This window comes from Panicum virgatum, chromosome 1K, assembly GCF_016808335.1.
Source record: "Panicum virgatum strain AP13 chromosome 1K, P.virgatum_v5, whole genome shotgun sequence".
Lineage (NCBI taxonomy): Eukaryota > Viridiplantae > Streptophyta > Magnoliopsida > Poales > Poaceae > Panicum > Panicum virgatum.
Window position 1 is genome coordinate 41,982,225 of NC_053136.1, and position 14,848 is coordinate 41,997,072.

The window sequence follows — 14,848 nt, forward strand, 5'->3', positions numbered from 1 at the left end:
GCTTCGATGGCAAGAATCCTCGAAGCAGTGTCTAGCGTGGCAGGCTGCGAGGTCCCCGTGCACTTTAAGGTGGTTGTCTCTGAGGAGTATGAGGCGGTGGATGAGGAGAGGCCCCACGCATTGAGCATTCAAGATGTCTGCGTTGATGCCATGACGGGAGTGTTCTGCCGAAGCAAGGCTGGAGCTGGGGGATCGACGGTTGTGTGTGTGCAGCTTGAGGATGACCACCCCGTGGTGGAGGAGTTCGAGTTGCCGCTCGCAATTGCAGCGGGTCGCGGGTTTTGGCGTGGCACAACGTTGGTGACAACGGCGCAGTTCGCGGTGACTTACTTTCGGCTGCTCTCCCAGGTTGTGATGGTGTAGTGTTGTGTGGTGTGCGTTTGTTTGCGTGCATTGTGTATGTGGCGGTGGTGTTCGCTTCGGCGAATGATGTAACTTTGTTTTTTTCTTCTTAAATGACAGAGCAGTGCTCCTGCTATCTTTTCAAAAAAAAGAGAAAAAGTTAGTGGTCCCTTTGACATTTATGGTCGAAAAGTTACATGTTAACAAATATCAGAAAGAGCATCCCCTCAGATCGAGCACCCCGATGTATATGCATAAATCTGATGAAAGCAACCTATCAACTTGATACGAGTATACCGATACATCTCGACCATGACATGCCACCTCAATCAATGAGTATCCGTGTATTTCTTTCCCTTTTCTTCGATATATATAAAAATTATCCATACTATCCGAAGTGTCCACACATTCACGATTTCCCGAGTCTCACATATAATATCTATCTTTATAAATAATTAAATATAATCACAAGAAATATGACGAGAAAACACACACGGATACAAACACACGCAACAAAAACGGGGCCAAAGAGAAAAGGAAGCGAAACGCAGCACACGGGACGTATACCAAGGACACGGAGCAGGAAACCAGAGATCTCAGGGCACAGCACAGGGAAGAGAACGGGGACGCATCGCGGCGTGCCCCTACCCTCTTGCCTCCTGCTATCCGTTGCCCGGCCCCCCGTCCGTTACTATAGATGGCCATTCGGGCCGTCCGGCCCGGCCCTAGCACGAGCCCAGCCTAGCCTGCTCTTAGCCGGGCCGTGCCTGGCCCGACCCAATATCAAATCAGACCGTGCCGTGCTAGCCCACGGGCTCTCCCAGTGGCCCAGGCATGGGCCCGTGGGCCTGTTTCGTGCCGGGCCAGCTCGCTGGAGCCCGACACTACAGCGCAGGCCAGGCCGCCCGAAGCCCACAAATCAAAATACCCCTCAAACAATTCTAAATTTCACAAATAATCAAAGTAAAAGATCACATATTACATCCAGCCACATACACAACCACATATCACGGCGAGAGGGGGTGAGGCCGGTGGTGGAGGGCTGGTGGTGGAGGCGAAGATCCGAGGCGAGGAGGAGGCGACGGCCAGCGGGGAGGAGACGAAGAGGCGGCGCCGGCGGGGCGGAGTCGAGAAGGCAGCGGCCGACAGGGCGAAGCCGAGGAGGTGCGCGGGGCGGAGTCGTGATCCCGGCACGGCTTCTCGCCCTCGCCCTCGCCCTGTCGCCGTCTCGGAGAGCCGTGGGTGAGGAGAAGTGTAACATCCCAAAAATCCACAAAATAAATCACGCGCTAAGTTATTTTCAAAATTATTTTTCATCGTTGAGCTCAAGATCCTCCTGAACACCCGATGTCCCATCTTTTTTCCCACTCCGTGCGACGCGCTGCGTGTCGCCGGACAACGCACGCGTGGCCGACCAGCCGCGGTCGACGCCGCGATCAGCGCCGACGCGAATCTCTCCCTCTCTCTCTTTTTCTCTCTCTCTCCTCTCCTTTTTCCTTTTTTCCTTTTTCTTTTTCCACCTTTTCCCTTTCTCTTTTCTTCTTTTCTTTTCTTTCTTCTCTCCTCCCTCCTCACCCCTTTCTCCTCTCTACCGCGCGCGCTCGGCCCGCCCCCCTCACTCCTGCGCACACGCTCGGCCGCTCCCCGCAGCCCGCTCGGTGCGCCGCCCCGCCCGCGCACGTGCGCCCCCCCGCTCCGGCCGACCTCCACGCGCCCACGCCTCTTCTGCCCACTGCGCGAGCGCTGCTGCACGCGCACGACTCGCGCCACCGCTACGCCCACTGCTCACGCCGGGCGAGCCGCTCGCCACGCTCACGTCGAGCAGCGCACGCGCACCCGGCCACCACACGCGCCCCACACGCGCGCGACCACGCGCACCGCGTGGCCGGACTTCCCGCCGCGCCGCTCGTCGCTGCGTCGCTCCGCTGCAGCGCCGCCCCCCCACGTGCCCGCGCGCCTGCTCGAGCCGTCGCATCGCCCTGGCCGCCGCGAATCGCGCCACCGCGTCGCGACGCCGCCAAACACCATTAATGGCCGCGAGCTGCCTCGCCGGCCTCCACTCGCGTCCCGCCAAGCTTCCACCACCTTGCCGCGCCTTTAAATAGGCCTCTCCCCTCGCTGCCGTGGTCCACAAGCCACCACACAAGCCCCTCCCCGAGCTTCCAGCGCCGCCACGCCGAACTCCCGAGCCCGCCGCCGCCGCTCCCGTCGTCCCGCCTCCTCACGTCGCCCCGGCCCAAGGTAGGGGGCGCACCGGGCTCCTCCCTTCCTCCTCTCCCTTTTCCCCCACCCCCCGGCCGCCACCGAGCTCCGCAACGCCGCCGCCACAAGCGCTGCCGCCCGCCACCCGCCGGCCTCCATGGCGCCGCTGCCTCGCTGCGTCCGGGCTCAAATCAAGGGGGAGCAAGTTCCCCATGGCTTTCTCTCCTTTTCCCCTCCCCATGGTCGCCACCGAGCCCCATGTCGTCGGCCCAGGGCCGCCGCCGGCGCCCCTGTCTCCCCCTCCCCTGTTTCGGTCGGGAGGAAGGAGAAGGCAGGGTCGTTTTGCCCAAAGGCCCCTGGCCTTTCCTTCTTTTATTTAAAAACTCTTCCACCCTTTTAATCTTTTGCAAAAGAAAACCCCATATTCTCCCTATTTAAAGAAAGACCCTTCCACTATATAGAACTAATTATAAATAAACCCCTACACCTTTTCAGTATGTCCCGGATATTTCTAGAATTTACGATCAGGCCCTTCCACTCTCATAAATAATTACAAACAGGTCACTGACTCCTTATTTAACCCCTGAACTTTTATATAACCTATCATTTCATGCGCCGAACGACCTCGGATTGACCTAAAACTTTACCACGCCTCTCATAACATAGTTTTGTCCATGCCATTTGGAAATCGCCCAAAAATATTACTTCTATCTCCATACCTTATTTGTTTCCGAATCGAGCTCAACGATAAAACTTTTATTTCTTTTTCCTGATTGTGCTTGTTTGTATACGTCGTAGATCACGGTGTAAACGAAGAAGAGCCCTTCGACGAGCAGTACTGTGAGGAAGCGAACGAGGACCAGTTCCGCGACCTCGAACCTGATTACCCGAAGGACAATGCTTCGACCAGGACCTCCCGGAAGGATTTGAAGACGGCAAGTTCAATCCCGCCCTTTGATGCATGTGTTGTCTTAGTTTTTATAAACACAACCTATTGGCCTATTTTACAAAATTGCATATGTTTTTCCTGCTGAAAATACGGTTGGATAGCCACCCCTTGATTTGTTATACCCATTCCTTGATCACCTAAATTAATGTCTGAATGTGTTTTGTTTGGACGTTAATCGCTGCTAGAACGCTTAGTATCTTATACACAATACAACTTGTTTGTTTTATAAAGAAAAGGTGTGTGTGTGGGAAGGGATAAAAGTGGAATTTTCGAAATATAAGTTTAGACGGGATGAATGGCATTTCTGTGTGATTTGCCGATTGGTGTGCTTGTGCCTGTGTGGCATAGCAAGGAAGAGAGATATCCATCTTGTCAAAACTAAGGACCGAGTTGGTGTGTCATCTCACCTAACTCCACTATCGTGCAAACCACTCGACCGTTGAATGGGCAACGGCTTAGCATAAACCCCACTAGTTAGTCTGATAGCCATCAGGAGAGCTGAGAGCAACGGGTGATCAAGGAGAAGGGATTAGCTCTGTGTGACTTATGCCCCGGTTACAACCTCTGTGATAGGTCAATGACCCCTTGGTGGATCTCGTGATGGCCAGTCAGGTCTAGCTAAGGTGGGTAATGGCTTTGTTGGGATCTACACCGACACTACGGTGTTCGAGCTGTGGTACCCCGCTTGTGGGTAAAATTGCACACCTCTGCAGAATTAAAATCTATTCGAATAGCCGTGCCCACGGTACTGGGCGAGTTACGGTGTGGTCACATAACTAGTGTTTATTTTGGGATGGATTGGCGTTAGTTGTTTTGGGAATGTGTCCGGCAGTTGTGCCGTGTGCTACGGCGGATGAGGAGTCCGGTAGTAGCTTAAAACTTGAATCCTGTGTGGATCAACCCCTCGTGTTACTCGGTACAGGAAAACTGGTTTTGGAAATGCTTACTTTCAAATGAATCCTTGCATAAAATCTAGCTTTCCGCAAAAGTAAACCTTAACCTTATCGTTGAATTACCCTGTGCATAATATTCTGTTTATTCCCCCTCCGTGGGTGTGGTTGGACTTGCTGAGTACGTTTGTACTCACCCCATTCTTAATTTTTACAGAGGAAGACCCAAATTTCGTTCCCGATGACGTCGAGTAGGGTACTGTCCTGCACCCAACCTTGCCTGTGGATTATGGTCACCCACAGGAGATACCGCATGGCGCAAGACTCTGATGACCCCCTTTTTATAATTAATATCGTTGTGTGGGTGTGGGTGTGGGCTGTAATCCTCGCGATAGTGGCGCTTCTCTGCCCATTACCGCGCAGAATTGTACGGTGACGAACCATCTGATGTAATAAATGTGTCATCAGCCTCCTGTGACTGATGTTTGTATCACATTTAAGTCTTCTCTTATGAGGGGACGCTTCAAGAAGCGGGGGGGGGGGAGCGAATCGGCGGCAGGCCGAGCGAATCGGCGACGGTGGTCGGGGGCTAGGGTTGGGGGGAGCGATGGGCGGAGGTGGGTCGCCGCTCGGCAGAGGCGCTCGCCGGGCGGAATGGCGGAGGTGGCCATGCGGCGGCGGTAGCCAGAGCCAGGCGACGGGGCTGGGGAAATGGGGGGAGGCTAGGGTTAGGGGGGTGCCGGGTTATATACTCCTCCCTCCCCTGGCCAGTTGGACTGGGCTCAGCCGGCGCCAACCGTTAGAGTTAGCGGGCCACTATCGGGCCGGCCTGCTAAATCCGTGTCAGGTCGGGCCGGCCCACGGGCTGGGGTGCCGGCCCAAGCCTAGGCACAGTTCACAGGCTGGGCCAGCCCGGGCACGGTATGGAGCAGGCCGGGCCGGACTTGGACCGGACCAAAAATCCGTGCTTTCGGGCGGGCTGCATAGCCAACTATGGCCGTGCTTAGTTCCCTGGCGTGCAAACGCAAAATTTTTTTGCGACAGAATCTTACTAATTTGAAGTACTAAATGAAGTTTATTTACAAAACTTTTTGCACAAATGTGTTATAAATCGCGAGACGAATCTAATGATGTAAATTAATCTATGATTAATCAATATTTAGCGGATGGTTACTGTAGCATCACTGTTGCAATCATGGATTAAGTAGCCTCATTAGATTCGTCTCGCGATTTACAGCCTATCTATACAAAAAAGTTTTATAAATAGACTTCATTTAGTAATTCAAATTAGTAAGATTTGTTCGTAAAATTTTGTGTTTTTGCATTTACGACGTGGGAACAAACAGTTCCTATATCCGTTACCCACGATTTCCGCGTCTCCCCATCCCCTCCACGCTTCTCTATTAACGCGCCCACCACCGAAAATTAAAGCCGCCCACCCCTCCACCCCCCGGAAATCAGAGACGCGAGCGGCGAATCCCCTAGCCTAGCCCTGGCCCCGAATCCCGCCCGAAACCTCCGAGTTCGCTCGCGAATCCGATCCGCCGGCCGCCGCCTCGCTGCTCCGTCGCCGCCGCCGGCTCGCGGCGCGGCAGAGAAACTATCTAATCCACCTTTGGGCTGGGAGATCCGTGGGGACCCCCCCTTCCATCCTGGGCGCTCCGGGGCTCGAATCCTGCGGCGGGCGGGCAATGTGAGCGGGCTCCGTCGGAGGGGGCACGATCTGCGGCGCGGCTCGTGGGGTGAATCTCGCGGCCCGCGGGGATGGAGCACGTGATCGGAGGGAAGTTCAAGCTGGGGAAGAAGATTGGGAGCGGATCTTTCGGGGAGCTCTACCTCGGTACGGGCCTCACCGGGTTTTCTTTGATTCAAAATCGTTCGCGGTTTTCTGCGGGTTCCGACGCGCCGCCGTTTCGTTTTGGCTTGCTCTTCTGCGTTTGTTTCTGACGCGGTCGGTTGGTTCTTGGCTGCAGGCGTCAACATACAGAGCGGCGAGGAGGTGGCTATCAAGTTGGTATGTGACAATCTGATCCTGTTTTTGTAGACCTTTTCCTCGTGGAAGCATGCGTGGCATTAGGCAATAGTTAGTCCCAGATGCAAGCGTATCGTTGATTTCCTGCTGCTAGAAACGGTTTCACGAGGGGCTCTCGTGTAGATATTATGGCACAACCTAATTGTAAATGTTAATGGCGTGCCGTGATTGCTTGCGAAAGCATTGACATGGCTTCTCGCTTTGTGTCATGATTTTGTAATGACAAGTAACAAGACTTCCAAAATCCAGACTCTTCCTTGGCTGTCCATGCGAATTGACATGCGTTTTTTCATTGAATATAATAACCATACTCCCAAACATTCCTTGGCTGTCAAGTTTAATTGCCATGTGTTTTATCATGAACAATAATAAGACTTCCAAACTTGTTTTTGGTTCTCCTCCTGCAAGCAAATTGGCCTATTGTATGGGCCGGTAATTAGGGGAGGAAGAAAAGAGACTGAAGATTGCTAGCAGATCCAGTTCAAAGTATAGAACATGGTTTTGTTACCCGTTCATTAGTTAGGCTGTATAACAACCCTATTTTGTTTTAAGAAACTGACAACTCATATTTTAATAGTGCAAATTTCAGCAAATGAAACAGTAACCTTGAAAACTACTTGCTGAAAGTTGATCTATCGTGGTCTGCATCTGTGCCAAGATACCTGTAAATTTGACATCATACACTGCATTCACTATTCCTTGAATGACCGGCTTGACTGAACCAAAAATTGTGCTATGGGAAAATGTTATTTACATTGGTATTGGTATTGCTTTTCTAGCTTGAACATATACCGCCACCTTGAGACAATATGCGGCTAACTGTTTTTGGAGCAATATTATTTGTCAGCCTTACTCTGGTCAATGTCCCTTTCAGCATCAGGACATGCTACCTGATTGTTTTTATCCATCTCATGTTTTATCAGGAATCTGTCAAATCAAGGCATCCTCAGCTTCATTATGAGTCAAAGCTATACATGCTTCTCCAAGGGGGAAGTAAGTATCAATACAAGGACATGGTTCCTTTGTTTCATATATTTTCACTGGTTTTAATATAATTTTTTGTTCTAAATTTCAGCTGGGATTCCTCATTTGAAGTGGTTCGGAGTGGAGGGGGAGTACAATGTCATGGTCATTGATCTTCTTGGTCCAAGTCTGGAGGACTTATTCAACTTTTGCAGCAGAAAATTCTCTCTTAAAACAGTACTTATGCTAGCTGATCAGATGGTAAGTTTCTCTTATGGTGTCATCCATTTGCAGTTACTTTTTGTTATCTGCATTGCACCTGTGAAAAATATCTCAATGAAGTCCTTGTTTGGTGGATTTTCACCACCAAGTTAATTTTTTCCCTTTGTTTTCATACAGATAGCGAGGGTAGAGTACATGCACACGAGGGGGTTTCTTCATCGTGATATCAAGCCAGACAACTTCCTTATGGGCTTAGGCCGTAAAGCAAGCCAGGTTGGGTGCTACACATGAGTATTTACTGATAAAACTGGTTTGGTAGTGGATGTTTTAAGTCTACGAATCTTAGCTCACAAGAGGATAAAATTATCAATGCGCCCATAGAGTGTTTCTATGCATAGCTGCTGTCACAAACACAGACCATTTTTGCTTCAGCTTATTGTCACTGAATTGAATCAAATTCCTTTATCTTTTCTTACAAGAAGATGCACTGCGACTGACAAATCGCTTTGATGTAAGCATCTGAACAGCTGTAGCTTGAATTTGTACTGCACCAGTGATTTTAAAACATATGTTTGGGCGATTGAAGAGTCCTTGTGTACAATTGCTGAAAGACTGGGACCTGGTTTTGAATGCAGATATTTGCTGCAATTCATATATGATATTTATAAACATATCAAGTCTTTGGAGGTGCTAAAGTTCTTATTGTGCATTGAAGATTATTCTAGTGATGGTAACTTTTATGAGTAGATACCTGCATATAAACTATTGTCATAAACATGCCTTTTAAGTGATTGATATAAATATATAATTTATCTTTACCGTCAACAAAGATAGCTGCTAAAGAAAACTGAGTGTACTCTCAAGTCTCAACAGGTTTATGTCATTGACTATGGCCTTGCCAAGAAGTACCGGGACCTCCAAACTCATAAACACATACCATACAGGTAATCAGAAATGGTTGGTATGAATGCTAGGAAATAAATTCTCTGCACACCAGGATGTTTGTTCTAGTATGTTACCTGTGACGATCTATGTGTTTACTATCATTCATTTAAGACACTTATTATTATTATTTGTGTGCTAAGAAGTGATGTTTGCGATATAGTATAGTCCCTTATTGTTCTGTTTGACGCACATCTCATTATTTTGCCTATTTTTTGTTAACATCGTGGTTATACAATTATCTAATTTACTGAACCTTGATTTGGAATTTGCATAGCACATTACATGCGATGATATCTGCTGGTGAATGTATTGGTTCAAAAATCTATATTTCTAGTGCCATTTTATGCTGTCTACATGGAAACATAATTGTTTAGCTGTTCGACAGCAACGAATGATTTTGAAGTTGAATTTTCGTCTGCGATCCTACACGATGAGGAAGTTAACTGTGGTTCTTCATCCAATAGTTAGTTATTTGCTGAGATTTTGTTTTTCTGTTACTTAAGTTATGTCTTTTATTCATTTTGGGGTACCCATTCAAAGCTTACATGTTTTCCTTTGATACTGTAGGGAGAATAAAAATCTCACAGGAACAGCACGATATGCTAGTGTAAACACCCATCTTGGAGTAGGTGAGTCTCCCTTGTATTAAGAGGTGGTAGCCGAGAGGTCAAAATATAGTTATAATAGAAAGTTAGAAACCAACAGGTTTTAGGTTTTAGTTGGGGACAATATAGTACAACAACAACAAAGTTCTTTAGTCCCATGCAAGTTAGGGCAGACTCGAGATATGAAACCCAACATGAGCCACCAACAAAAAGGAAAACTCATATAAAATAAGAAAGCCATCAGTAATAGATCAATAATAGTAGTGTACTAGGTGTCTAATGTCTTGTTTTTGACATCAATTGAGCAATTGTTATCTAAAAGCATTGCTCTTCTGGAACCCAAATTCTATGCGTTGCCAATCAACAAAAATATCGTGTATTGAACAACAAAAATATTGCTCATCCAGGAAATTTTCTCCAAAAGTGCAAACATTTTTTTCCCAGAAAATGTCATGCTTTGGCTAACTATATGACTCCCTCATGTGTTATTGCTGCTTTTCTCTTCAGAACAAAGCAGGAGAGACGACCTAGAGTCCCTTGGTTACGTGCTGATGTATTTCTTGAGAGGAAGGTTGGAGAATCAATTGCTTTATAATGTTCAAATCACCTTTTGTCTGTGATTATATATTACTGAATACTTGTCTTCTCAGCCTTCCTTGGCAAGGCTTGAAAGCCGGCACAAAAAAACAGAAGTATGACAAAATTAGTGAGAAGAAAATGCTAACTTCGATTGAGGTAATTGATTTATTTCGTACAATTTCTTTTTAGCAATTATAAGTTACTGTTCTGTTGGATTGTAATCTATTGTTGCCCATGTTTTAAAAAATTTGTGCAGGCCCTCTGTAAATCTTATCCAACAGAATTCGTTACATACTTCCATTATTGCCGATCTTTACGATTTGAAGACAAGCCAGACTATAGCTATTTGAAGAAAATCTTCCGGGATTTATTCATGCGTGAAGGTATCAGCAAATATAATAATACCTCTAAAGTTTCTTGTGTATCTACATATTTTCTTATATGTTTCTTTTTTGAATACTTGCAGGGTACCAGCATGATTATGTCTTTGATTGGACTGTAGCAAGGCAAGCTGCGGACAATAACAGATTGCGAGTATGTCTGCTACTCTTTTTTTCCCCTGGAATTACACTCTTGCAAGTTTTACTGTGCTGAATGTGTAACATTTTTTCCCCTCGCTACCAGCTGAGTGGGAGAGGTGGGTTGGTGGGACCATCGGCAGACCGAGCTGAGCGGGCTGCAGGTTTGTGAGTTGCATACTCATTTTGGAATGTTATATTTATGAAATAAGCAAGGTGGAAACTGGAAACCAGCTGGCTCAAATTTACTTATTTGCTTTTTAACAGCGCGACAGGATGTTCCGGATAGATTCCCTGGTCCAGTTGATGCATTTGGTAGAAGAACCGGCTCTGGTTCTGGCCATTATGGTGAACACACAAAGCACAGATCTCTATTGGATACTCTTTTAGCACCCAAGACGGTGAGAAACTCTCAATCCAATTCTATTGATATTTTAGTCTGGATACTTGGTGGTTGCGTATGTATTTGTACAATATCTCGTGTTTAGGTGATAAATGGGATAATGTTTTTCCTTTTATGTGTTGTGAGTACATCATGAGACTGATACTTACAAATGTTGGTAGGAGAGGAGGGCCAATATGATTTTATTTTCCTGGGAGCTAGCTCATAATTTCTTCTGTGCCTTAACTATAATTGCTGTAGCTGTGGTCACAATCATGTGATGGGATGTTTTATATAATTGAATTCCTTGATTCTGGCTTCTTTAGTTGTGTTCAGGCGTTCCCTTTTGTTTCTATGAGATGATGTATTCCCCATGGTGATAACCTTTACACTTACAACATTTTCACCATGTATTTCAGACTGTTGATTCAGATAGAAGAAGGCTTTCATCATCGCGAAATGGGAGCACGTCAAGGAAGGCCCTTCTGTCAAGCAGCAGAGGCTCTGGAGATCCCAGTGACCCGAACCGCAGTAGCCACCTAGTTCCGACCAGCAGCGGCAGCAGCCGCCCATCAGCTAATCAAAGGCTTCATCAGTCAACAGGACTTGAGGGCAGGACCTCATCATTGTCAAAACCCGGAAGGGTCGTCCATGAGGATCCCACTACGAGGAACTTTGAACGCCTTACTATCAGTGCAGACAGGAGGAAATGAAATTTTTACTAGAGCAAAAGATCTGAGCTGCTCTCACTTTGCTATAACGCTGAAAATTCAGTTGGTTCCAAGTGATGGTTACTGATGAGCAAGAATGATTCTGTGCTATACATGATGCTGTGTTCTGCACATATCTGTACTTGTCAAATCTTGGCACAGATGATTTGGGTTCTTTTAATTCAGTGAACTGTTCTTTCAAATGGCCACAAGCACACAGCACACCATTAGAGGGACCCGGGATTGGCTGCAGTGTTTAGCCATGCGGGTCAAAATGATGTTAATGATGACTTTGATATTTGTAAAATGTCAATGGAATAAAACATTTCAGTACACTTACCTTTTAATTTCTGTGAAAGCTGTTTTTTTGTCTATGCAAATGGGATTGGATTGAAAGTATTTTTTTGTCAGAAAACATGTTTATAGACAGTTATATTTTCTTAATAGGGAATATATTAGGTGCAAATCAATCTCTCCGTGCAAACTATGCAAACTTCAATATGGGCCATCAGATCAACATCCAAGGGGAGGGGTGCAGAGAGGTGGGAGGGAGGATTTGCAAAATTGTGATTATCCAATCCAAGGGCAGGTATTTTTAGGCTCTATTTAGTTTCCAAAAAGTACCTGTCACATCGAATATTTAAATAACTAATTACACAATTTAACTGTTTTATACGAGATGAATTTTTTTAAGTATAATTAGTTCATGATTGGATATTAATTGTTAAATAACAACGAAATGTGCTACAGTATCAAAACTCAAACTTTTTCACGAACTAAACACAACCTTAGTACAAATATAACTAGGCAAATGTGTTCATATGTTGCTACGAACTTTATCCGAAAAACCTAGCAGTAACTTCCAGTTACTATAACAGTGGCTTCAGCTGTTTACTTTCTGATGCGTAACCAGTTTCTTTCACCCGCTTTAGAACGATTGCATTGCATTGGTTTGAAATTCAGAAATTTTTAGCAGAGCTTTCTGGATTTCGAATTTACAGAATATTATTGTCTAAGCGCCGAGATATAAATACCACGCAACAAAGATTACCCAAACAGCATTTGCTTTTAAATCTCATATATTCCAGTGACTTGTTCAGAGAGATCTATTGGTCCTGACAAATGCCTCTATTTGCAGGTTTGCCTTGAACGCAATTTGCAGGAGACGCAGTATAATCCAGCAACTCAAGAATACATGTTGGGTTAAACATTTCCGTCTCTGGGGATAATACAACAAAAATTCCAGAATGAGTGGCATAACCTTCCAAGAATCCTCGTGGCGCACTGAATTCTGTGAGAATCCTGCGGATATGACAACATTTGTTGAATTCTGCGAGTACATTTGAAGTCAGTGCTAAATGATTGCGTTATTGGCATCACCATGCTCAGATACACATAGGAAAAACAACCAGAGTCAATGCTCACGAATGCAACTGCTTTTCATCTCTACATATACGCTGACAGCAAAAGAGAGTAAAGATGAAGTTCTTGCTTACAAAGATACTCATTAAAATTTAAATCAGCCTGTGACACCAGAAATAACCTAAATAGTTAGACATCATTCAAGATTCCAGAAAAAAGGCATATCATGTGTTAGAATCACGGCAACAGAACAAATATATATCAAGAGTATACACATTCACATGAATACACTAAAGACTGACTAGCTGCACATCAGCTATAGATGGATACAATCAATTCATTCAGTTATATCAAAACATAATTTTGCTTCATCCCAGGGGCCATTGATCTCAAACTTGTATTCTTGAATCCTAATAAGCCAATAAGGGCAAACAACTGAAATAAACACAAGAAGTGACAACAGTAGAATGAAGAACATTCGGTGCAACTGGTATGTGACACTCAGGGTCACAACCATCAATGTGAAGGAGAACAGCAGATGAAGCCTAAAGTGGTACTTCTTGACACAAAATGTAATGAGGGGTGCAAACAGGAAGACTTGCAAGGAGAAGAGCATGATCGCAAAGACATGTAGCCTTGATGGCAGACGTGAAGCCACAAGGACAGATGCAACTATCGACGCATTCAAGGAGATGTTGCTGGTTAACTTTGGATTGTTGAGTGCTCCTGGAGGCCTTATAGTTGAACCAGAATAGTCATGCAGAAAGAGATGAACCAGCAGAAGAGATACAGCAAGGGCCCATATTGAGTCTGAACTGATGGATCTAGTGAGGGTATGGTAAATGGGCGCAAGAACATAAAGACCACTGATGAAGAATGATATGTTGAGGACATACTTTGTCAGAAGCTTCAGCGAGAATGGGCAAGTCGTGAGCAATAGGACAGAGAACCCAACCAGTAGGAGACCAACATCTAGTTTGAGAAGGGTAGCCTCATCAATGTCCAAGTTCAGCGTCAAGGTCCATGTCGAAACCACAAGAGCAACGATGCAGAGATATTGAGAAATGGAGACGGAGTCGATCATCACTTTCAGAAGGTCCCTCTTGACGACATTAGCATTCATAACCATCTCCTCGAGGAATGACTCGTCAGTGTAGTTGTCATCATAACCTGGTTGCCTTCCCCCATAGGCAACTTTTCTCCACATTGGCTGTAACCTGATCCGGTTTCCATCGCTATTCTTCATAATGTATTGCAGTGATTTCTGCTAGAAGAATCAGGCTCTGAGCCACACCAAAGGTCACGAATTGGTGGCCATTAAAACGTCTTCAGTGCTCAAACTTGCATTTGTCCGGCATCAGTTGCCCACTGCTAAAAGAAAAGGGTCTGAGTTAATCACTTCTGATCTCGCTAGGAAGTCTGTTAACTTGAAAAAACTGACCTCAAACCGGCGGGCGGGCACTGTCGCCGGAGGGCTGCCGCTGGCGGCCAGAGCCCTAGCCCCCGTTCCTCCGTCGGGGAGGGCGCCGGCCTGGAGGGCACCCCGCCCAGGGACGCTCGCGGGCGGCCCTTGTGGCCTGCCCTGATTTGTGCAGGGAGGGGGGCACGGGCGGCGGCGTCGCCGGTGCGGGAGGAGGGCTGGGGGTGTTGCCGGGTGCGGGAAGGGGTGGCGGCGCGGGTGCAGGGATGGGGTTGGGAGGGGGGGGGGGAGCGGGGAGGTATGCGGGTGTGGGAGGGAGACGGGCAGCGCCGGTGCGGGATGGAGGAAAGCGGCGGCGCCGATGCGGGACGGCGGCGGGCGGCGGCGCGAGGCGGCGAGGAGAGCGACGACGAGGAGGGGTGAGGATCCCCGGGCGTGGCGATTTAATACCAGGGGTATACAGGTCATTTCCCGTCCATGTTATGTGCTGAAAAGAGACGGAAATATTTCAGTGAATGAGATGTAACGGAATGCTATTTCATTGGTATTTTATGGGGTGATTTGTATCGTTCAATGGTATTTTAGACAAATGTCTTGAATGACATTTTATAGAAGGTTGTGATCTTTCAATGTTACATAACCAATTTTTTTTATAATAATTCGTAGCCAAATATCAAACCAGACTCACTAGCAGATTATCGAGCATGGAAAAAGTTACATTCAAGTA

General features: G+C 46.7%; 2 protein-coding genes across 3 annotated transcripts; one reads left to right on the forward strand and one right to left on the reverse strand.

The window, feature by feature from the left end:
• Positions 1-5,772: 5,772 nt before the first annotated feature.
• On the forward strand, positions 5,773-11,690 carry LOC120709100 (casein kinase 1). The gene is made up of 14 exons (XM_039994627.1): positions 5,773-6,223; positions 6,357-6,397; positions 7,339-7,408; positions 7,491-7,639; positions 7,778-7,873; positions 8,474-8,544; positions 9,113-9,174; positions 9,658-9,721; positions 9,801-9,885; positions 9,986-10,112; positions 10,196-10,263; positions 10,354-10,411; positions 10,515-10,648; positions 11,049-11,690. Exons 1-14 carry the CDS (start codon positions 6,148-6,150, stop codon positions 11,340-11,342), a joined length of 1,395 nt encoding a protein of 464 aa, XP_039850561.1. The 5' UTR covers positions 5,773-6,147; the 3' UTR covers positions 11,343-11,690.
• A 1,123-nt stretch (positions 11,691-12,813) lies between these two features.
• On the reverse strand, positions 12,814-14,559 carry LOC120709110 (phosphatidylinositol N-acetylglucosaminyltransferase subunit C-like). 2 transcript variants are annotated; one of them, XM_039994638.1, is made up of 2 exons: positions 14,143-14,559; positions 12,814-14,069 (listed from the first exon to the last, which is right to left on the reverse strand). In XM_039994638.1, exon 2 carries the CDS (start codon positions 13,945-13,947, stop codon positions 13,039-13,041), a length of 909 nt encoding a protein of 302 aa, XP_039850572.1. In that variant the 5' UTR covers positions 13,948-14,069; positions 14,143-14,559; the 3' UTR covers positions 12,814-13,038. The 2 variants fall into 2 exon arrangements, with proteins under 2 accessions (XP_039850572.1, XP_039850581.1); XM_039994647.1 differs by having other exon boundaries at positions 12,814-14,072.
• Positions 14,560-14,848: the final 289 nt, after the last annotated feature.

Excerpts from the sequence above, each read along its gene's own strand:
- LOC120709100 (XM_039994627.1), top strand. The coding sequence starts at position 6,148 with ATGGAGCACGTGATCGGAGGGAAGTTCAAGCTGGGGAAGAAGATTGGG. Across the intron at positions 6,398-7,338 it reads AGGAGGTGGCTATCAAGTTG|GAATCTGTCAAATCAAGGCA; the intron begins GTATGTGACAAT and ends ATGTTTTATCAG. Across the intron at positions 10,113-10,195 it reads GGATTTATTCATGCGTGAAG|GGTACCAGCATGATTATGTC; the intron begins GTATCAGCAAAT and ends GAATACTTGCAG.
- LOC120709110 (XM_039994638.1), bottom strand. The coding sequence starts at position 13,947 with ATGAAGAATAGCGATGGAAACCGGATCAGGTTACAGCCAATGTGGAGA.